Source organism: Amphibalanus amphitrite, unplaced genomic scaffold (assembly GCF_019059575.1).
Source record: "Amphibalanus amphitrite isolate SeventyFive unplaced genomic scaffold, NRLGWU_Aamphi_draft 000087F_arrow, whole genome shotgun sequence".
Classification (NCBI taxonomy): domain Eukaryota; kingdom Metazoa; phylum Arthropoda; class Thecostraca; order Balanomorpha; family Balanidae; genus Amphibalanus; species Amphibalanus amphitrite.
The window spans coordinates 679,735-702,212 of NW_024881583.1; the positions used below are offsets into that span (position 1 = coordinate 679,735).

Sequence of the window (22,478 nt, forward strand, 5' to 3'; positions counted from 1 at the left end):
TCAAAAGTGCCCCAAGGCTTCGTCTGATCGCCAAAATAATGGTCGCAATCGATTCCTCGGGTCAATATCTAACCTCAGTTGAAGGTTCCAGACCTGTGGCTCCTAGCCTTCAACCCTTAATCGTCCCTTAAAGGACGGGGCGCGTCAAAAGTGCCCCAAGGCTTCGTCTGATCGCCAAAATAATGGTCGCAATCGATTCCTCAGGTCAATATCTAACCTCAGTCGAAGGTCCCAGACCTGTGGCTCCTATCCTTCATCCCTTAATCGTCCCTTAAATGACGGGGCGCGTCAAAAGTGCCCCAAGGCTTCGTCTGATCGCCAAAATAATGGTCGCAATCGATTCCTCGGTTCAATATCTAACCTCAGTCGAAGGTTCCAGACCTGTGGCTCCTATCCGTCATCCCTTAATCGTCCCTTAAAGGACGGAGCGCGTCAAAAGTGCCCCAAGGCTTCGTCTGATCGCCAAAATAATGGTCGCAATCGATTCCTCGGGTCAATATCTAACCTCAGTCGAAAGTTCAAGACCTGTGCCTCCTATCCTTCATCCCTTAATCGTCCCTTAAAGGACGGGGCGCGTCAAAAGTGCCCCAAGGCTTCGTCTGATCGCCAAAATGATGGTCGCAATCGATTCTTCGGGTCAATATCTAACCTCAGACGAAGGTTCCAGACCTGTGGCTCCTATCCTTCATCCCTTAATCGTCCCTTAAAGGACGGGGCGCGTCAAAAGTGCCCCAAGGCTTCGTCTGGTCGCCAAAATAATGGTCGCAATCGATTCCTCGGGTCAATATCTAACCTCGGTCAAAGGTTCCAGACCTGTGCCTCCTATCCTTCATCCCTTAATCGTTCCTTAATGGACGGGGCGCGTCAAAAGTGCCCCAAGGCTTCGTCTGATCGCCAAAATAATGGTCGCAATCGATTCCTCGGGTCAATATCTAGCCTCAATCGAACGTTCCAGACCTGTGGCTCCTACCATTCATCCCTTAATCCTCCCTTAAAGGACGGGGCGCGTCAAAAGTGCCCCAAGGAGGATTAAGGGATGAAGGATAGGAGGCACAGGTCTCGAACCTTCGACTGAGGTTAGATATTGACCCGAGGAATCGATTGCGACCATTATTTTGGCGATCAGACGAAGCCTTGGGGCACTTTTGACGCGCCCCGTCCTTTAAGGGACGATTAAGGGTTGAAGGATAGGAGGCACAGGTCTGAAACCTTCGACTGAGGTTAGATATTGACCCGAGGAATCGATTGCGACCATTATTTTGGCGATCAGACGAAGCCTTGGGGCACTTTTGACACGCCCCGTCCTTTAAGGGACGATTAAGGGATGAAGGATAGAAGGCACAGGTCTGGAACCTTCGACTGAGGTTAGATATTGACCCGAGGAATCGATTGCGACCATTATTTTGGCGATCAGACGAAGCCTTGGGGCACTTTTGACGCGCCCCGTCCTTTAAGGGACGATTAAGGGATGAAGGATAGGAGGCACAGGTCTGGAACCTTCGTCTGAGGTTAGATATTGACCCGAGGAATCGATTGCGACCATTATTTTGGCGATCAGACGAAGCCTTGGGGCAGTTTTGACGCGCCCCGTCCTTTAACCCGCGAGTTGCTGGGGGGGGGGCGTTAAACGCCCCCACTTTTTTCGCCGGGCTATAGTTTAAAAACGGCGCGCCGCAGGCGCGCCAAATTTTGCATACCTGTAGGGAATTGATTGAAGTTTATTGTGACAAAGTTTTAAAAAAATCGGTCGGAATTTTTTTGAGATATCGAGGTTTTAGTGACGTCATGATTTCTGAGTTTTCGACCAAAACCGGCATATGTTCAAAAAATCATATAAAATCACAGAATAGACATAAAGACATGCCGTAAACGCCATTAGACTGTCAATACCTGGAACAATCAAATGGCTATCATCGATTATTGATTATCGCTCCGCATTTTCCAAAATCTTGAACTGAATCTTGGCAATTTCTCGTGACTACTTCACGACCATGATACATGCATTTCTTAAATTGAGCTTTTTGAGCCAAACACGTAAACATATGATAAAATGAATGTCACCATCGTGTTCTACGCCCCAAATCACCCATAAAACATGTGTCACAGGCTGTGAATATCAGTTTTGATTTTCGGGGATATGTGCCTACCCGGTTGACCTGACCTTGACCCTGACCTATGCTTGACTGACCCCTACATGGAGCTGACACTCTTGTAGGCCTTATATGATGGATTGTGCACCGTGTTGATAGAGTTTATGACGAGAGGCGCCCACTGCGAAGTCCTGAAGTCCATGCTACTGAAAGCCCGATTCCAGGTGTTTAACCTGACCTTGACCCGACCTGTGACCTCAAAATTCAACGTTAAAGTACTCATCTGAAGCGTCTCGTCACGTTCTTTCGTTTGCCGCCTCGTGCGTTTCGTTGCGCCAATTGGTTCTCGAGTTATCGGCTGGGGGCGTTTAACGCCCCCCCCCAGCAAACGGTGGGTGGCGAAATACCCCAGCAACTGCCGGGTTAAGGGACGATTAAAGGATGAAGGATAGGAGCCACAGGTCTGGAACCTTCGACTGAGGTTAGATATTGACCCGAGGAATCGATTGCGACCATTATTTTGTCGATCAGACGAAGCCTTGGGGCACTTTTGACGCGAACCGTCCTTTAAGGGACGATTAAGGGATGAACGATAGGAGGCACAGGTCTGGAACCTTCGGCTGAGGTTAGATATTGAGCCGAGGAATCAATTGCGACCATTATTTTGGCGATCAGACGAAGCCTTGGGGCACTTTTGACGCGCCCCGTCCTTTAAGGGACGATTAAGGGATGAAGGAAGGGAGCTAGGGCAAAATAAATGTCATATTCGTGTTCCCCGTCCCCCAGTTGACCTGATGACAGTTTTTGAAGCGATTCTGAATCCGACGCTGTATTTGTTGCTGTTGCTGACGCTAACTTCACGGACATCAGAACCCATCACCACATGGTTATTGGCCATAAAGGCATTTCCGCTACTCAGACAACCCAACCGTAAAACAACTGCCCACTATCCGTTGCAGTGTAAGCATAGTATGCCGATAAGATGGCTAAGATGTGTCCTCGTGTCGCAATCAACAGCGGGTTTATTGCCTCACCGTGAGTGGGCACTCAGGCGCCAAACGGTTAGCCACTCCACACGCTCGATCGGCGTACAATGCAAATACGATTGTCTTCGTCATGTCAACATGGCAACCTAGCAACCGGCCCAGGATAGTAGATAAGACACATAACCATCCATCCACCTTTGCCTCTTCCCAATGCTGATACCTGAACTATGGCAGAAGGGGCATTCCACGTCAAATCGAACAAAAATCGGCTGTTTTGCACCTTACCATCAGCGATTTCATTATAAATTTGTGAGTGAGTTCCTGTGTCGCCCCGGACATTACATTGATGTTTTTTGCACATTCTGACCACAGGTCTTCTAAATATAGGGCATCAAATTTTTACAAAATGTTGCATCTTTATATTTTTGAACGACCAAAACTTTGGTTGTACTTGTTTGATTTGAATGAAATAAACCTTACTGTTTAGGTAATTTCTTAAGCATTTGTTTCGAATTGCACCTACTTAAATATATGACCTTTAGATTTGCTTAACTCTGTTCTTAAGCACAAAAATTGAAATAGCAAAAAACACGTCACCTTCGATTTGGCTCATTTTCATATATTTTATTGCCTACCATATTCTTAACAACCTGTGAAAAAATTAGAGTGGGCCATTCATAAGTTTTGAAGAAAATGGCACATATGCAAACGTATGTTACCACGCGCAGTGGAGGGGGAAGAACGAATTTCGCCCCACCCCTCCTGTTTTTCGCCAATATCTCATAATATTAATGCGAAATTAATTATGGCTACCTGTCCAGAATTGAACTGCACATCTCATCGTGCAAGCAATAAGAAAATCGGTTCACAACTGTTCTAGTAATAGCGGTGTAAAGTGAACATCCTGTCGCCGCGGCGACGCGGCGACTCGGCAGCCGGCGCCGACCGCTACGCGCCGCCTGAATTGTAGCCTGTGCCGGGACGGAACGGAACGGTTCCGTCTTTACATCGCGCTCCTTACCGCTGATTACGTTCGATTCGCGTCAAATTTTGTGAGAAGACTAATAAATGTACAGGCAATCTTATGAAGAAAGAATTTTGAAAATTGGTTGGTAAACAATTGAAATATGAACGTGTAAACACAAAATTGTGATTGCTGCGTTTCCCACGTCGGCCGATCCCGCCTCAGCCGGCGACATGTTACTCTTAGCAGGCCTCAACTGCCATATTTATCATTGGATTAACTAGAAATTCCCAATACATACTCAAAAATGTATGTTCTTTCGTATAGTGAAGATAAAAAGACGTGAAGATATCGTTGCGTGATAATGTTTTCGTTGATTGATGCATTTCCACACGGCTCAAAATTCACCGCAAAATACCGTTTGCCTGAGGCACTTTAACTATGGAACGTGAATGCTTGACTACGATGACTATGCATTTCCATTCTCGCAGACTTTGGGATATAACTAATCAGCAATCATTCATTACAGAAAGTGTACACAAGCAAGCATGTCTTGACTCTCACAGGGAGTAGAAGAGTCATTAGTTCTGCTCATCGTCGTGATGCAAGTCTTTTCCGTAAGTTCGTACTTACTCACTGTGACTTCAGTGCACCATTCTGTCGTCAATGTTTAAGGGATAAGGAATCAGGTTCGATGATATAATTCAAGCTGAAATTTATGTCATCTATGCTTTGTAGCCTTCACAATGAATTGGAGGGGCCAGCAGTTTCGCCCCACACAGGGATTTTTTCACACACCAACACGGACTGTCTTTCAAGGTCACGCGCGGTTGCGTGATGTTGATGCATGAAAACGGCGTTTGCCGCGAAAGTTATGAATGGCCCACTCCAATTTTTTCACAGATGGTTAGGAACATTGTGACGGACATAATATGTAAAAATTACCCAAATCGAAGGTGACGTGTTTTTTGCTATTGAAATTTTTCTGTTTTAATTCAAGGTCAAATGCATTTCAAGGTCACTTCAATTTGATTTTATAATAAAGAATCAAAGCCTTATCAATTGCCTACAAGACCCTGTTAATATCATTTTGATACCAGAAAAGGAACCAGAGTTATAGACATTCAAAAAATTGATGTGTGGCATTTTTGGCTATATTCGATGGCCTATATCTCAGCGACACGTTATCAAATTTCGAAAATATACGTAACTCAGTTTTGAACCATGCCCAGTTTGCCTACAAATTTTCAGAAAAATCGAAGGGGATGACGGATTTCTGTGTTTGATTTGACGTGGAATGCCCCAGAAGTCGGACCAACGATCGCGGAAAAGTCAGCCCCACATTCCGGTCAGCCTGACCCGGCTACTCTTTGTGAGTCCGGGTCAGTGCTCACAGTGAGATTTCTTACAAAACTGTAGCTATTCAGCCCTTCCATATGAGCATCTCATCTCACACAGTGGCCTTCAGCGGCAGCCGAGCGGTCGAGGCGCCGCACCAGCCCTCCCCAGAGCCGGAAATTGAGCTGCCACCTCGTCCGCGGAACTGCAGACCCCAGAAGGTCACTGGAGCCGACAGCGCGATACGCGAGTGACAAGGTCGTCTGCGGCAATAATACGCGTGAGCGGGATATCTCAATACCGCACAGCATAATCTCATAGAGAGAATATGCGAGAATATGGTAGTAATTGAATGAGGACTTTACTCCACAGGAAATCGTTCGGGTCGGAGCTTTCGAATTGTATTACAAAGCTTCGTCAGCGTATCGTAATCGGGTTCGGGGGTATCGGTCGCAAAATTGAGGGCGATTCGTCTTTGGCAGACAAGGACATGTCACAGATAGTAAAATAGATAAATAGCACGTGACATTCTATGATAAAACATTTAACATCAGCATGGCTACCCTATCTCATTCATCAACGACACCATACACCAGACCAATGAAGACCTCCGTCTGAAAGCTCGGGCTTTACCCTCTCCGCCAGACACCAGCAACAGTCAGCTGCAGGTTAGAATGTCAGTGCCCTTCGCAGGTGCTTACTTCTACCAACTGAAAAGAGCAGCCAACAAGATCGGCATCTCACTCGTCTCCAAGCCATCTCAGACACTTGGAGCAGTTCTGTGCAGCAAAAGCAAGCACAAGCTGCCGAAGCACCAGGAGAGCAACGTAGTTTATCAAATCGAGTGCTCCTGCAAGATTGACGGTGATCCGGTCATCTACATCGGCGAGACGGACAGGGAGCTGGGAACCAGAGTCAGAGAGCACAGAGACTGCTGGTCTGGCTCGAGGAGCTCCAGAGCCAACGCCTCAGCATTTGTATTTGTATTTGTATTTGTATTTACGATCATGGACGATCCACACATGGCGTGGCGATTACTGCCCAGAGTCTGAGTCGGGTATAAGCATGCAGGAACAGAGACCAGTCGAACAACAACAACACACACACACACGCACACACAGGAAGACTCTATATGCTACGATTTCTAACATACCGTGTACTTATATACAAGACGAGTGCCTAATTCAGGCCATCACGAAGGTCTATCGTTTTTCCACAGAGACTTGACAGCGCGTGCGAATTTAGAGGGTGGCAGCTGTGAGATGTCGGGAGGTAGGTCGTTTAGGAGCTCGGCGGCACGGTAACTGAAACGCCGCTTACCGGTTTCTAGTCTGGGACGCTGGAGCTGGAGAAGGTTATCCTGACGTGTATTTCTATTCCTGGTTGAGGAGTCCCGGTTTTTGGCAAACATAGAGGCAAGTGCTACCGGTTCGCCGTAGTGTATCGCCTTACGTGCAGTGGCCATGGTTTGAAGTTTGTACATAAATTCGGGCGGCATCCAGTTGAGTTTCTCGCGCAGGTCAGTGACGTGGTCGAATTTGCGGCGGCCAAAAATAACTCGAGTAGCGAAGTTCAAGATCTTTTGGAGTCGATTCAGGTTCTTTTTTGTACCATTTCCGTAAACTGATAGGCAGTTATTTACTCGGGAGATGACTAGAGATGTGACAATGGTTTTGATGACCCCATCGGGAAGACAGTGCCGCACATGGGAGAGGCCAATGAGCAGACCCATACACCTCCGGCTGAGCTCAGATACATGGGCTTCCCAGGTCAGACAGCTGTCAAACACCACGCCGAGGTTTCCTGCCTGCGCACATGGTTCCAGCTCCGTGTCACGAAACGATACGACGACTGGGGGCAAGTGTTTTAGATTTTGACTGCTGCCGAATATCATGAGTTGCGTTTTGCTCGCGTTGACCTTCAGGGCGTTTGAGTGGAACCATTTGTTCAGTGCTTCTAGTGAGGCCTCCATGCGCGAGATAAGGCCACTTACATTGTTTTTTGGGCCACTCACTAGAAGCTGGGTATCATCTGCATATTGGAAAACGCATGCGTCATCGGCGTGAAGCGCCAAATCGTTTGAGAAAATCGTGAATAAAAGAGGACCCAGGGCCGAGCCTTGAAACACGCCCATAGTGTTAGGGAGTGGTCGTGACAGTACCCTGCGCTGGAGTCCATCGGTCATTGAAACGCTTTGTGTGTGACCTTTTAGATATGCTTTAAACCAAGGAGTTTCGATGCCGTACAGTGCGAGTTTGTCGAGAAGGAGTTTATGATCTATGACATCGAAACATTTGCTGAGATCGATAAGGCATAGGAAAGATACATCTCCCCTGTCCGTGGCAGCTAGGATGCGGTCGGTGACGGACAAAAGTGCTGTTTCAGTTGAGTGTAGGGGTCGGAAGCCATGCTGACTAGATGCCAAAAGGTGATTTTGAGAGAGATAGTGTTGTAGCTGCTGCTGGATGACTCGTTCAACAACTTTCATGATAACTGGTACTCGTAGGACGACGGGAGACTGTGTTAGTGTCACCAAATGATGCCAATTTGAACAGGAATTCAGGTGCTATGCTACAAGATCGCTGGCTACCCATTATCCGCAGTGCCTGCCGCTAAAAGATTGTACGATTTTGACTTGTCTTTTTTATATATTTCACGCCCCCCCCCCCCCCCACTGGTTGTTGCATATGGCCACTTTTCTCGTGAACTTTATATCCTCCTTTTATTAATGTTATTAGTTGTGAATGTTCTAGCCTATTGATGGAGTGTTTTTGATCATTGCTATCATTTTTACTCTTTACCTATTGAATGATTTTCTTGGTCGTTTATAGTGTATCTTATATACCTGGTACCTTTGTTAGCCTATTACCTATTGATGTTGCATACATGTTTATATCACTTGCTATATATCCTAGGTAGGTCTTTATTACTATTTATCACTCTATATAACCTTTGTTATTTAACAGATTTAGATATAATTAGAATGTATATCGCTTATGAGATATTTTCTTCTTTTTCATATATGTTAAATGTTTTATCATAGAATGTCACGTGCTATTTATCTATTTTACTATCTGTGACATGTCCTTGTCTGCCAAAGACGAATCGCCCTCAATTTTGCGACCGATACCCCCGAACCCGATTACGATACGCTGACGAAGCTTTGTAATACAATTCGAAAGCTCCGACCCGAACGATTTCCTGTGGAGTAAAGTCCTCATTCAATTATTACATTAGCAAACTCCACATCATGTCCTTTAGAGAATATGGTAGATTAAGAGATCTAATATATATACCATATAAGCCTTTAGGAGGCTGGACACATGATTGGAATCAACAGAAATCGATAATGAGTGCAGGTGCTGTGGTAGAAGCAAGAAATGTGAAATGATTCGAAAGTATTTCAAAACCACGATAAGGCAATAAGTCACAAATAACAAGCGAACAAATCAGTTACGATGAATCTTGTTAGCTTTTACGAAGCAGTCATGTCTACGTCTCGGCCCAGAGCCGTACCACACCGGAGTCTCACGGTCAGCCCTGGAGGGGCCTCCCCAAGGTCACAGCAGGTCAGGGTCAGAGCTGATCGTGCAGGGCTTCACAGACACACCAACAATAGACGGCACCGCTCGGCTGCAGGGGGTCAGCCCAGGCTGCACTTAGCAGCTCAGCCGTTAGTGTCGGATACAGCGGAGACTGCAAGAGCAGTCCGACGAGGACGCCCGACCGCGCACCACGCGTGAGACGCAACACGTGAATGAATAGGAAAAAGATTAAGCTCCAATAATCGGAGCAGGTCTTCCCTGCAAAATACAATTTCACGGAGCTGAAAACCAGACCAGCAGCTCATGCAGAAATGTTGCAAAACAGATAACCTTTTCATACATCGATTAATCGGAAACTGAAATGATCGTGTCTATGACTGAAGCATGCCAGGAAGTTCTGCGTCGTTTCTGGGAATCACTGCAGCATTTCGTGTGAAGCCAAGTTCTGCCGTCAGCGGTCGCGTGGGGTCGCGTGGTGAGGGCGGAGCTACCTCACGTGAGACGGCCGACGTGTCTGTGTACGTCACGCTAAGACGAGGGTGGCGCGGCTGCGACGGCGGCGCCCATTCGTCGAGAGCGCCGTCGGGAAGCCGGCTGAGCACCACTGATTAGAAAATCGATCGCCGCCAGCGTACTGCAGAAACCACGGCTGGCGGAGCGCCAGACACCCAGTCACGTGACGCGACAGAAATAGCCGCAGCAAAAGCGGCTTCGCGCCGCAGTGCGCCCAGGGGGCTGTCATCCCGAGCTTTCCTATTTGCCGGGCACCCGGATCTTTAACATTACCCGTGACGTCAGCGGACCGGACACTTCTCAGCTGGCCTTCCCCGCAAATTTGGCCTTGAATTCGATTTTGAGGGTCACGGACTCACGGTTGTAAACAAGTTCATTTCCTGTTTCTTGCTTGTGTTGTACCTTGGTTGTACCCTCGAGTTGATTGTTTGAAACCATTGAAACTTAAATTGATTGAATGATTCAGGACTTGATTCAGGATGTCGTACTGTGCGGTGGCTACATGCCGAAGTTACCGAAGGACTGGCAAGTTCTGCACAAAATCGTTTTTTTCGGTTCCCGAAGGATCCAGCCACATGTGCGACCTGGGTGCATAGATGTTCGAGGCAGGATCCTATAAATGTGTTGCAGGCAAGGACTTGCTCAGACCACTTTCTTGATTCAGATTATGATCCTTCCTACCTTGTGAAAGCATCCCTGATGCCAGGTGTGAGCCCATGTCTGAAGACTGATGCGGTTCCAACACAGAATCTGCGCAGTGCTGGGTCTTCGGGGTATGTATTTCATTTTAATGGATTTGATATGAATGCCAACTATTCAGTTGGTAATGTACTAATTCGAATCTTTCTTATTGTGATGGAAATTGTAACAAATTTATATTTGCTTTTGGATTTGCACTGTGACTGTGTGCGCTTGTCAGATATGTACCATGACACATTAATTTGTAAATTAGGTTGCTAGTAAGCAGGTAGGTACCAAGTTAGGTACCGCTACCGACATATTTGCATGATACTTGAAACATTTTGCATATCAAATATAATCTGTGCATCAGTCACCAATGCTCAAAGCAGCTCACTGAAGTTGTGCCCTATTTGAATGTTGATGTAAATGGTGTTTTCACAGACCGGCGCAACAAAGCACTCGGGCTTCAAGGAGTGATCGCCGACAGATGAAGTCCCTTGCGCAGGACATCATCAACACTGAGGGAGTGTCCTCATCTCTGAGTGATAGATCAAGGTGAGGAGATAATTGAATTTGATATTTTCTTTGTTAGGTGCTTGAACTGTCAATACAAGGGCCCTGTTTCACCAGTGATAGCAGCACGCTGCTATTACACGTGTCAAATTGGGTTTCCATGGAAACATCAACAAAGCATGACTCAGTCAATCTGTGTGATGTCATCAAATATTGCTGCTAGCATCTTCACGGCCATGCGATCAAACAAATGTATCAAACGCAATTCAACGAGACAGCAACTCTGGTCCAAACGAAGCTCACAGATTGCACGAAACGTCATTAGTGTGACCTCATCACATTACGTCAGCACGTGCAATTTGATAGTAGGTAGCGTGCTGCTATCACCGGTGAAACAGGGCCAAGGGTTCCAGCAATCAGTAGTTTTGATAGAGACTGAATACACTCAGATGCTAGCTTTGAGAATGATGTTGCAATCAGACTCAGACTAAGCTTACCTCTGAATCACTTGAGTGGAAACTGTGGGCAAGGCTCTAAACCTGGGCCCTGTTTCACCGGTGATAGCAGCACGCGGCTATCAAATTGCGCGAGCTGACTTAATGTTCAGTGGTGCTCGCGCTAAGATATTGTACACACTAAATTTTGGGGTTTCCCACTTTACATTAGTTTAAGCTCACCGACCGTCGCCATTTCAACAATCACTATTCACTATTAATTCTATCTTTATTTAAACAGCACCTTAATTAGATAGATTTTGTGGCCATTGATACGTCCACGTATTGCAGAGCTCAGGCCACCACTTAGGTAAGAAGGATCATTGATTTCACTTGACTTTGTTTCAGGTAAATCGGCAGGAAGCAGCTGAATCAGATGGAGAACGCACTGCGTCTGCCGGCGGCGTCCAGTGCCGACATCTTTACCCCGGCATCACTCGCCAGTGTGGAGAGCGCCGTCACTTTCTGTCTTCTGAGGCTGTCAGACAGTTCAGCCGGGCAGCGAGCAGCTCCCGGCGCACCATCACTGGGAGCCAGGCCGGCCTACGCGAGGAGCGGATCACTTGTGCTTACGACTTCGTCCTGGCGCTGGTTTAGTGAGCGGATCCGAAGGTGGACCCGCGTCGTCACCAGCTTCCTCGCGATCCTGGCGTCCAGAGATGGACGCTTTACCTGGAGTGCCGCCAGCAGCCTCTGCACGATACCGGACTGACCGTCGACGGTAGCACCCATCATCAACCGGAAGATGACCTCGAACTCTTCCACGATGGTCATCCAGTTCGGCGATGGCACGGTGAGCCTACCCCGGCTGAGGGCGCGGACCCAGGGCGTGATCACGCGAGCTGCCGGCTTGGCCTCTCTGGACGCGCGCAGTGCTGACCCCTGTTGAACAGTAATTTTGGTTCATTCATTTTGTGCGGATTCGTGGTTGCGTGGTTGACAGTCGCTTTTGCTCATTCATCTTGTGCCGACTCGTGGTTGCGTTAACCATTCGTGATTGCGTTGTGCCGACTCGTGGTTGCGTTATCCATTCGTGGTTGCGTTAACCATTCGTGATTGCGTTGTGCCGACTCGTGGTTGCGTTAACCATTCGTGGTTGCGTTAACCATTCGTGATTGCGTTGTGCCGACTCGTGGTTGCGTTAACCATTCGTGATTGCGTTGTGCCGACTCGTGGTTGCGTTACCCATCGTCTGTGTGCCCGTGTGTGCGGGGACACGGACCACATGTGCTCCCTCACTGGATGGATATTGGATAGACATGCGCGAGCAGTGTTGGGGTCGTTTTGTTTCCTGTCATGGAATACATCTGTTGGTGGTTCTTAATTGGTTCGGTACCTAGGCTTTCGGACGGAGTGAATCAATGCTTTCGTTATTGTGCCCATGTGGCCGAACAAAAACACGATATCATCACCATTCACCATCCAGATACACCCCAGTTGCCCGCATGGCTTTGGCCCCCGGGACCCTAACACCGATAGCCCCGCGATTACGCACAGGAACATAAACCAAAACATAGTCCTTGCAATGCATTCCTCCAGGCTCCATCGCAGTCCTTTGTCTAGCAATTTTCGGAGTACGTATCTGCGGTATCGCGTCCGTAGCAGCCTTGGGAGCTGCTGGTGACTACAGGGGCCTCACGGGTCCCGAGTCATGTGGGCCATAGCACCACAGGGCACCGCATCTTTTTCGAGATAAATGACCGTTATGAAGCATGTCGCATTTTCCTGAGCATGACCTGGCGTTAACATAACTTAAGCGCCTGCCGGCCCTCGCCTGCCTGCGGCTGACAGCTGACGAGTGACGAGCCACCTGGAGATCGCCAACTCAACCCTAATTACGGCGTTGTCCGCTAGGTGGCGGGGTCGTACGATCCAAGTCGGGACAGGGGATTCTTATAATTATTTTGTTATCATATTTTCCCCCTTTTTAAAGTCATTTAAAAGCGCTATTGCACAAGTAATTTTTCGATTAGCAGCGATTCCAGCCGCCGCATCAGGGTCAGGATGGAGCCAGGGAGCGTATGCGCCGGTGACGTCACCGTAGTGTTGCAGATTTGTAACATTAGCGAGCCCGGACGATCTTACCTAACTTATACGGCCTTGAGTGCGCCAGCAATGAGCGAAGTCCGCGGACGAACAGAGGCCTCTTGCACCAAAATACCTCGCTAGGTAGAATCGGCAAATTACCTACCTAGTAAAACTACCTACGGCGGTAACTTCTCTTGCACCATCCTACCTACCTACCTAGGTAAATTTGACAGCTCGCGTTTTTAGGATTTGTTTTGATTGGCTGTTTGGCGACGAATTATTTGTGGGCGCAAACAAATAGTAAGTAAAGAAAACAATTAAATGGATATTATTTTCATTAATATACATTTTGGTATTATGAAATCATTTTTCATTTACGTAAATACCAATAGAAGTTATTTTGATATTAAATTACTTGAACAAATAAGCTTCGTTTCCATGGCAACGAGTGAGTCTTCAACCTGGCTGTTCTGCTACGGAGGTTTATCGCCTTGGTACGGAGAAGCACCTCTGTGAACCCATGGAGCATTTGGTCAATTATATTATTATTCACTCATAAAACATTGATATATCATTGTCTAAACATTTTGTAATGACTAATTTACATAAAAGTACCCGTGGATTATCATGTATTGTGCCTATTGTTTCTAATTGAATCATTTTACCTAAGGTTTTGCTAGTTATTTTTGAAGCCCGCGTTTACCGTCAAATCGTCAAAAATTCCTCCGCGAGTACTTCTTTCCGGCTTTCGGTGCAAGAGGAAAACAGCCGGTCAGACTTTAACAATTGGTAAGTTCTTATGCCGCTCGGTAGAGTTTCTAGGTAAATTTTCACGGTAGCGTTTTTTGGTAGGTAGTTTGGTGCAAGAGAATCTAGGTAAAATCTGAATTTACCTAGGTAGGTAGTTTGGTGCAAGAGGCCTCAGCACGCACAATACATTGAGCACGACTCATTGCTACTGCAATGGTTTGGGTGCTGTCCACATTGCCAAGAGCGACTCTAGCGCAACATAGTAACATCTCCAAAAATTACCTCCAATAGTCTAACCTTGAGCTAGGACGCTCCAGACCTATCCATCATTCAATTGAGTTAACGATCACGCCACCCAGTGCGTAGCAGAACTGCGCCGCCGATCTGGCCCTCCTCAGCGATGTCGTCCGACCTTCCGCCATCTACCCCAGCGAGCAGCAGCGTATGACGGAGGCCCTATCGGACTTCGAGGCCTACCTGACTACCTACCGGTGCGACTACGCCGTGCGAACCCTCGAGATGACCGGCCCTCTCCCGCAGTCCATCCCCGCGCCCGTGAAGACCCCGGGCGCCGGGTTGGAATCGAACAAGCGGCCGCGGCGGCGCGGCCGGCGACCGGCTGAGGCCAGCTCGCTGTCGCAGAATGGCGGTGGGTTCATCCTGCCCGGCCGCAGTCTGACTGTTGGTCCGGCCCCCGGCGTTCCGCGCCCACCGTCGCACGGAGACGAGCGCGATCATCAGGTGTCGGAAGCGCTGAAAATCGACCTGCCCGACGGCGACAACACCGACTACAATCAGTGGCTGCTCTCCAAACTGCCCGAGATCGTCGAGAAGTGCTGCCGACAGCAGGAACCCCCACCTCGGGTAATCGAGGTCCTCCCGCCGCCGGTGCGCCGCAAAATCCGCATCAACGTCACAGCTAACCCGAACCGCACCTCGCCCGGCCGGCGGCAGGAAGATCACTCCGAAGACCCGGCCGAGGGATCCACAGACGAGTTTGTGCTGGACGGCGCCGAGCTGCGCCAGGTGCACCGGGCGCGCTCACCGTCCCGGCGGCGGCCGCGGCAGCGGCGCCGGTCGGCGCGCCGAGGCACCTCCTCCAGCGCCAGTTCTCTAGAGTCGGTGCGACGGACAGCGGGGGACGCAGCCACAGCCGAGCTAGTGCGCAGGGTACTGGAGGAGATGTTTGGCCCGCGACCGGCGACCGGCGGCGGCGGCTCTGAGAAGCAGAAGGAAAACCACAGCAGGAATAGGAACAGGTCGTGTCAGACTAGTCCTCGGCTGACTTCCGAAATAAATGGGAGTAACAGTGGTTGCGGAGAGGGACAGGTTCTCAAAAAGCCCGCAGTTCAAATTGAGCCACCTACCGCCGCCGATGCAGCCGCTCAGACGGAGCTATCTGTGCTGTCCCCGCGCCGCCTGCCGCCTCCCCCACCCGTCGTCAGGTCTCTGTCTCCGTCACCACGGCCTCGAGACACGTCCCGATGCATCCTGGACACCCTGACCGAGTCAAACCGGCTCCTCAGACAGATGTCCGAGTTCTTCCGCCGAGCCGAGCTGAACGATCGCATCACTCAGCGAATGGAGCTGGGAGACGCGTCCAGCCCGCGGCCGGAGCTGCCCTCCAAACGGCCGGGCGGAGAGGTTAGGTCTCCGCCCCGGCGGCACCTGGGCGGTGACAGCTGGCGGTACACGGACCAGGCACCGACCGGCGGCGGGGGCACGACACGCAGCGACGGCGGCCTCTCGCACGGCGACGGTGTGCGCCCCTGCACCCTGCGGCAGTGTTCCGACAGCGAGCTCAGCGCCCGTATCCGGCGGCTCGCCGCCGAGCAGGCCGGCCCGGGACGCGGCTGGGAGCGGCCGCGCAGTCCGGCGCCCGTCACCCAGCTACCCCTGCCGAGCGGCGGCGACTCGGTGCCCAGCTCGGGCCGCTCGTGGGCCAGCCCGCAGCTGCTGGAGCTGCACAGCGAGGACCGGCCGTACCGACCCCTGGTCAGCCCGCCGCCGAGGCACGCCGACACCCCGCGGTCCGAGTCCGGGGCGGAGGACGGGCCGCGCACCTCCAGTCCCGTGGCGGCGGCCCCGCCGGCCGTCTGCTCCCACCGACAGGCCGCCGAGGACATCGACAGCACAGACGTGCTGCTCAACTACGACCCCTGGCACGCCATCGAAAACGACTTCAAAACGCTACTCAACTGAAATGTCTCACTGTAATGTGACATGTTCGCCGCTGATGTAATACTTTGACAAACGAGCGATTGTGATGTAAACGACTTCGAACGATCTAATACAAGACATGTGTCGCACTGAATTTTGACAGATGTAATAGAAAGGGTTATGCCAGAAATAACAGGTGCCGATGGTGATAAGAATAGATAGAAGAGAAACAGAAATGAAAGGAAAGATTTGTTGTACATATTTTATTGGAGCCGACGAGCATTTATGGATAAAAAGTTTACATTACCACGCGGTAGCAGCGCGTCCATTGATGGCCACCACGGAGTTACCACTCGGGTCGACACAGCGGGCTCCCTTCCCACCAGCGCCGCCTGGGCGGGCAGCCACAGCGGCACCTACTGCCACTGGAAGTCCCACTGGATCGGGTCGAACTGGAACAAGTCTGGGTGGCCCCAGTGCGGTGTCGTGTCCACAAAGTCGGCCTTGCTCCACTGGAACGGCGGCTGCTGGTCGTACGTCGGGCCGGCGATCGAGATAAACTCCATCACAGGCATCTGAGGACGACACAAAACAGAATATCATGAACTGAATATACACAGTGGCGTTGATCACACGATTGACAAATGATAGTCGTACCTAAGCTTGGGAAAGCTTAGCTGGCTGCTGCTTTCTCAAGGCGTTGTGCGAAATGGCTTATTGTTGAGGTGCACCTCACTCCCTTTTCATAGCACGGCAGCCTCTACGGCTATCAATATTTCTATACCAATACGTCGGTAATCCTACGAGATCGTCCGTGACCAGCCGCTGGTTTACCGGGTTTACCTGTCCACTCATTACATTATACATATCCCCACGATATAATGAAAGATGTCGCACGAGACACTATGTGATATGCCACACATGATAGCGGCAGAAACTCGGCAGGGGAATCAGCCCAAGGCATGGCCATGCATCATCTGGATGCTGCTCTATGACGAATCACACAGCCATAGAAGGGATGACATAACTCACCAGTTTGGTGGTGGTGAGTTTCATGTCGGTGCCGCCGTGGTCGCGGTGCCCCAGAGCGCTGAACGGGTAGGTGCCATTGGCCGGGTTCAGGTCGCACCGAGCAGAGATGGCGTTCTCTCCCGAGTAGGGCGGCTCACAGTCGCACGCTGACAGCGGGTCGTTCTTGTAGTCGTTGTATCGCATCAGTTTCATCATGGAGCCCACGTCGGTGACGCCGTCCTGGTCTCTGCGGAAGATGCGCGCGCGAGGCGTCATGTCGTAGCTGAACCAGTCGCCGTACTCGTCCACCAGCTCGGGGTTTCCGGACATGTTGAAGATCTCGGGGAAGTAGGGCGAGTTGTAGCTGGGCCAGTACTGCTGGCTCTGCAGCACGCCAGTCACGTCCTCGGCCATCACGGTGCCGGGAATCTGCTCCAGGATCCAGAGCAGGCCCGGCCGCAGCGCCGTGTCGCCGCTCTTGAAGCGCTTGTAGTCGACCACCATCCACTGGTTGTTGTAGGTGCCGCTGTTGTGGCGGCCAAACACGTCCGTCCACTCCTCGCCGCTAGTCGCCAGGTTGTTGGCCACCACGGCTCGGATCCACTCCAGTACCTGGGCGGTTGGAGGCCGTCAGAGAATCTCCACAGTCACGGGGTCATCGAACAAGAGCTGGCGTTTATTTTACGCTGAAAGATATTGGCTGCTTCAGTGCTTCATGCCAACTGGTTATAAGAAGAAAAAGAACACGTATTCCATATTTCGTAGCCACCCGGATGCGATCTTGATGTAAAACGACTACTCAATGAATGAAATCAATGAATCAATCAATGAATGAATCATGTGCATGAATTACTTTAACTTATGAATGAATGAATGAATGAATGAATGAATGAATGAATGAACAAAATAAATTAATGAAATAAAGAAGTAAAAGAATGCACGAATTATTGAAACAAAATGAATGAAGAAAGTGAATGAATGAAATGATGCTTGGAATGAATGAATGAAATGAATGAGTGCATTTCAAGTAAATGAATGACTTCATTCCTATTGACGTGGTCCGGTTGACAGCCATCAACTGACCTGGCCCTCCGGCTGGACGAACTTCCACAGGTCGTTATTGCTGTTGCCAATCGTGGTCTCCTGGGTCACCAGGCCAGATGACAGAATCGAAAAGTCGTCCTGCGGGGAGGATAGAGTACAGTCAAACCAGAACGCTCCGGGCACCGGGTGAGGATGTCAGATTAACATTATTCATACACGTCACAGCGACCTTTTACGCACAACCAACGCAAACACCTAAGAAGAGTGCCAGCTTGGAAAAAAGAAGCAGTGATTCGTTCATACGATGAAGAATATTTGAGCGCAGTTTGCTTACCTGAGATGAGAGAATTCCGGGGTAGGAGGAGAAGGTGGAGACACGGCCCGGGATGGCCACCTTGTCCGGCCCGTCAGTCTGTCCGTAGTTGAACACGTAACGCTTCTGGATACGCATCATGCTCTGAAAACTGGAGAAGAAAACAGAAGCGTCATCAACACACACGTTTAAGTAGTAAAGCGTAATCAGACAGAAGCGAATACAACGGAAACGCAATAGGAACGGCTTACTGCACAGAAAATACCATTTATCAACATAAGAATCAATTTGACGTTTGCTTCTAGTCAGTCGCGCATTTTGGGCAGAGATCATCCACCACACTACATCAGCAGTCGGGGCGGGCGAGCACGGTCCTAACCTGCTCCAGGTGACCTGCGCCGTGTAGAGATCCTCTCCACCCGGCAGCACCTTGATCAGCGCCGAACAGTGACCGGAGCCCAGCGTCCGAGAGCCCCACGAGGCCTTCAGGTGTTTGGGTCTGTTGGCGGGCGTCGTCAGCGCCACCTCCAGGTCCTCCAGGTCACCGGCAATGTTGAGCCACCTACCGGACAAGGAATATACAGTGAACAGGAGCCACCTACGGGTAGTATCTTTGCCATGTAAACGTGTTAATCGTAATTTGTATACCAACGCACGATGTGCTTTTATACGACGATTTCATTAAAACAAGGTCTAATAGAAAATAATGCATAAAACGCGATTTTCTGCGGAAAACAAGATAAGTTTAACAGCTATGCAATGCTATAGCTGTCCCAGTTTGAGAGTCCGGCGCGTGGCTACCGCTCTGGTGGTAAACTGACTTGACTCCGGGGTCTCCGGGGATGGTGGGCGTCAGGTCCACGCCGTCAATCAGTCCATTGAGCTGCTGGTACACCAGACCCACCTGGAGGAGACGAGCAGTGGACACACATCAGACGCGGTCTGAATGTTAGCGGAGAGATACCGTGGCAGATCAGTGACGACCATGCACCTTCAGGACAGTGGCCACCTAGATAATCTGAGTGCTCAGACCTGAGTGAGCACCGCTTGATGCGTGATCGCTACAGTGCTCACAAATGGTGAATAGTGGACCGGCTTCGCGAAGCAGAAAGTTCGTTACACTATCATACGAGGAGAGTTATTGATATCGCTTGTACAAACTCTGACTCAGGTCTCAGTCAAATGTTTTAAAATATCGCTTAGAGAACTAGTGACGTAGAGCAAGGTGGAATCACCAAATAACGAATTGCTGGCACACAGGTCACGAATAATTAGCAAAAAAAAAGTTACATCCCACGATCCGTGTTGACACATTTCATTCGGGGCACGAGGCCACCGATCCAAAGCTCGGCTGAGCGGAGGCAGTCCCTGTGGCGCCGTCGCACCCACCTGGTGCCAGTAGGGGTCGCTGGCGGCGTTCTGCTCCACCATCGAGTTGACCCACTGCTCGTTAGTGGCCACATAGTCGTTCAGCTTGTCACACATCTCCTGGCCCTGCCACTGGCAGTAGCCCGAAACGGTGTTCTGAAACAAAATATGTAACTAAGTTAAGCCAGCGATAAACGAATAGAAAAGCCAGATGTCTTGCCCGTGCAAAGGTCACACTATGGCCTGAAAAAGAATAAAGGAAAATCAACCTATAGTTAAAACGAATTATAACGGGTAACAGCTTATTCGCTCGATATAATCCTAACCAGGGCTGCGGAGTCGGAGTCGGAGTCGGAGTCGGAGTCGGTCGGAGTCGACAGTTGTGACCGGAGTCGGAGTCGGAGTCGGAGTCGATTTTAGAAACCCGAGCCGGAGTCGGAGTCGGAGTCACCGAAAATCTGTCGACTCCGCAGCCCTGCTAGGTCTGCGGAGTCGGAGTCGGGAGTTGGAGTCGGTCGGAGTCGACAATTCTGCCCGGAGTCGGAGTCGGAGTCGGAGCTGGTTTTTGAAAGCCGGAGTCGGAGTCGGAGTCGGAGTCGCCGAAAATCCATCGACTCCGCAGCCCTGATCCTAACTAGTACCTACGTTCCAGTGCATAACAACGAGATCCTTGGTGAGATAGGCCTCCACCAGGCCGGCGGCATAGGCCTGGTCCTTGTCGGGATAGTCGCCATTGGTCTCCACCTCAAGGAAATCCCAGCTGAAAATATCGATAAAGAACAACGTATCTCAGTACGGTGAAGCACACCAATTTAATTCACTCTTTAAAATGTCCGAGACAAAAGATAAAACAAAACACGACAGGCCTAATGGTCATATCTTTTAATGTGCATATGACTAACTAAAAGAAATATTCTAAAAGTCCTAATATCGCTTGACAAAGGCAAAAGAAGTAGCTCGATAGCTTCATCAAAGTACCCAACCGAGGAGCGAGCCATTAACGCGTTTGCTATGTCAAAGTGCGCCACGCGACACCTTCGCCTTTTGATCATCCATGATCAAAAAAGGCTGTCAGCTTTGTAATAGCATCAGCGATATTGTGTAACATTAGGAAAGTAAAATAAACACGATATGCCAATTCTAGCTCTCCCAGAATGGTGGCAATGGAAATATGAATCTACCTTATCTATACGGTTACGTACCCAGTTTGGTAGTATTTGCGCGTCAAGTTGGCCTTTGCCACCCAGTTCTCGGCAACTCCGTCCTGCACGTGGAACTTATGGTCCTCCGTGTAGGTCACACTGGCCAGAGAGGCGTCACAGGTGCACAGCGAGGCCGCCAGGGCCACGCTCAGCGCGAGCAACTTCATCGTGGGATGCTGAAATGACATATCTCTGGTTAGTCAAGCGTCATGCATTTCCGTAATGAATGAAAAGCAAAACACAACAACGACAGGCGTCTGGACATATTGTAGCTGAAATAAAGCATCACAGATACAGATAGGACATACATAGGTAGGTAGTACCTACCTACCTATGTTACCTCATAGGTACGCTCAATGCTCATTACTGGATTGTGCGGATGATTGATGAGACGCATACAAAGCCAAGTAGGCAAAGATTTCACTGCGCAAATAATCACCCATCTCGCTGCTGAACATGAATACTTTCTTGTAGCTACCTCCACATAAACAACGAATCAAACAACACACCCACACAAATAGCGAATCAAACATATCCACTGGTCAGTACCTTTCCACGAGCTCAGCTCTCTCCAATTACACAGGGATCGGTATCAAATGTCGCCTGCCGGCCCCGGGGCACCTCACTGGCGAACAATGTTCAAAACCGCAGTATAAAGACACTGCGATACGGCAGCCAAACAGAGTTATCTGCAGACGACGCGGTGGGAACACGCAGGTGGCTCCGGACGCCTGTCCGACAGAAAAACGGCCGGAAAAGTGGCCGGCGGCCCGTTCACGGGACACACAGATGACCGGTGACGGGCCGTGCACACAGAGGCACTGAGACATCAGACACTGAGGCAGCGAAACCAGGCATAGACGAGCGGCACAGAGACGGAGGCATCAGACACTGAGAAAGAGGCACCAGACACTTAGGCACACCGACTGAGGCATCACACAGAGTCAAGAGACAGAGGCACTGAGACAGAGACACCAGACACAGGGTAAGAAGAACAGAGACAGAGGCACCAGACAACGAGACAAGACACGGAGGAACAGAGACAGACACATAAGACACAGACAAAGACAGAGACAGAGGCAAAGAGACAGAGAAGTCAGACAAAGAGAAAAGACACAGATAGACACAGAGGCCCTCGCCCCTTAGACACTAGCAGGGTGACTAGCGCACACTTCCCCTCCCTTCCCCTCCAACTCACCGAGTCTTTGTGTGCGCTCCAGCACTCCCACGGCCACGGCTGAGGCCCGTCGGACGGACAATGAACCTCATCCCGCACCCAGAGCCGTTCACGGCCGGGTAGCTGGTGTAAACAGAGAGCAGGGGCGTACGCAGGCACCTATCGACTGATACCCCGACACTACTGGCCTGTAAACAGACCAGAGGCGCCCGCAGGCCCCCATCGCCGCCGATACCCCGTACATACGACTGAGGGCGCCTGATCACAAGCAGCTAGGGCAACAGTGGCTAGAGTTCCTACT

At 50.0% G+C, this 22,478-nt stretch overlaps 2 protein-coding genes and 1 long non-coding RNA gene across 10 annotated transcripts; 2 read left to right on the forward strand and 1 right to left on the reverse strand.

Moving 5' to 3' along the window:
• Window positions 1-9,481: 9,481 nt before the first annotated feature.
• LOC122379930 lies at window positions 9,482-12,448 on the forward strand. Its single transcript, XR_006256256.1, has 3 exons — window positions 9,482-10,209; window positions 10,559-10,672; window positions 11,473-12,448. It is a non-coding gene; the product is annotated as an uncharacterized LOC122379930 (long non-coding RNA).
• Window positions 12,449-13,216: 768 nt separating this feature from the next.
• LOC122379931 (serine/arginine repetitive matrix protein 1-like) lies at window positions 13,217-16,216 on the forward strand. Of its 7 annotated transcripts, none has more exons than XM_043362592.1 (3): window positions 13,638-13,684; window positions 13,823-13,941; window positions 14,262-16,216. In XM_043362592.1, exon 3 carries the CDS (start codon window positions 14,347-14,349, stop codon window positions 16,102-16,104), a length of 1,758 nt encoding a protein of 585 aa, XP_043218527.1. In that variant the 5' UTR covers window positions 13,638-13,684; window positions 13,823-13,941; window positions 14,262-14,346; the 3' UTR covers window positions 16,105-16,216. The 7 variants fall into 7 exon arrangements, with proteins under 7 accessions (XP_043218523.1, XP_043218522.1, XP_043218525.1 ...); XM_043362586.1 differs by having other exon boundaries at window positions 13,644-13,684; window positions 14,334-16,216; XM_043362588.1 differs by lacking the exons at window positions 13,638-13,684; window positions 13,823-13,941 and adding an exon at window positions 13,217-13,248 and having other exon boundaries at window positions 14,194-16,216.
• A 94-nt stretch (window positions 16,217-16,310) lies between these two features.
• On the reverse strand, window positions 16,311-22,366 carry LOC122379932 (putative phospholipase B-like 2). 2 transcript variants are annotated; one of them, XM_043362594.1, is made up of 10 exons: window positions 22,199-22,366; window positions 21,001-21,176; window positions 20,444-20,558; window positions 19,820-19,954; window positions 19,252-19,334; window positions 18,810-18,992; window positions 18,452-18,581; window positions 18,157-18,255; window positions 17,095-17,685; window positions 16,311-16,637 (listed from the first exon to the last, which is right to left on the reverse strand). In XM_043362594.1, the coding sequence occupies exons 2-10, from the start codon at window positions 21,165-21,167 to the stop codon at window positions 16,479-16,481; spliced, it is 1,662 nt and encodes a 553-aa protein (XP_043218529.1). In that variant the 5' UTR covers window positions 21,168-21,176; window positions 22,199-22,366; the 3' UTR covers window positions 16,311-16,478. The 2 variants fall into 2 exon arrangements, with proteins under 2 accessions (XP_043218529.1, XP_043218530.1); XM_043362595.1 differs by lacking the exon at window positions 22,199-22,366 and adding an exon at window positions 21,550-21,733.
• Between the last annotated feature and the right edge of the window lie 112 nt (window positions 22,367-22,478).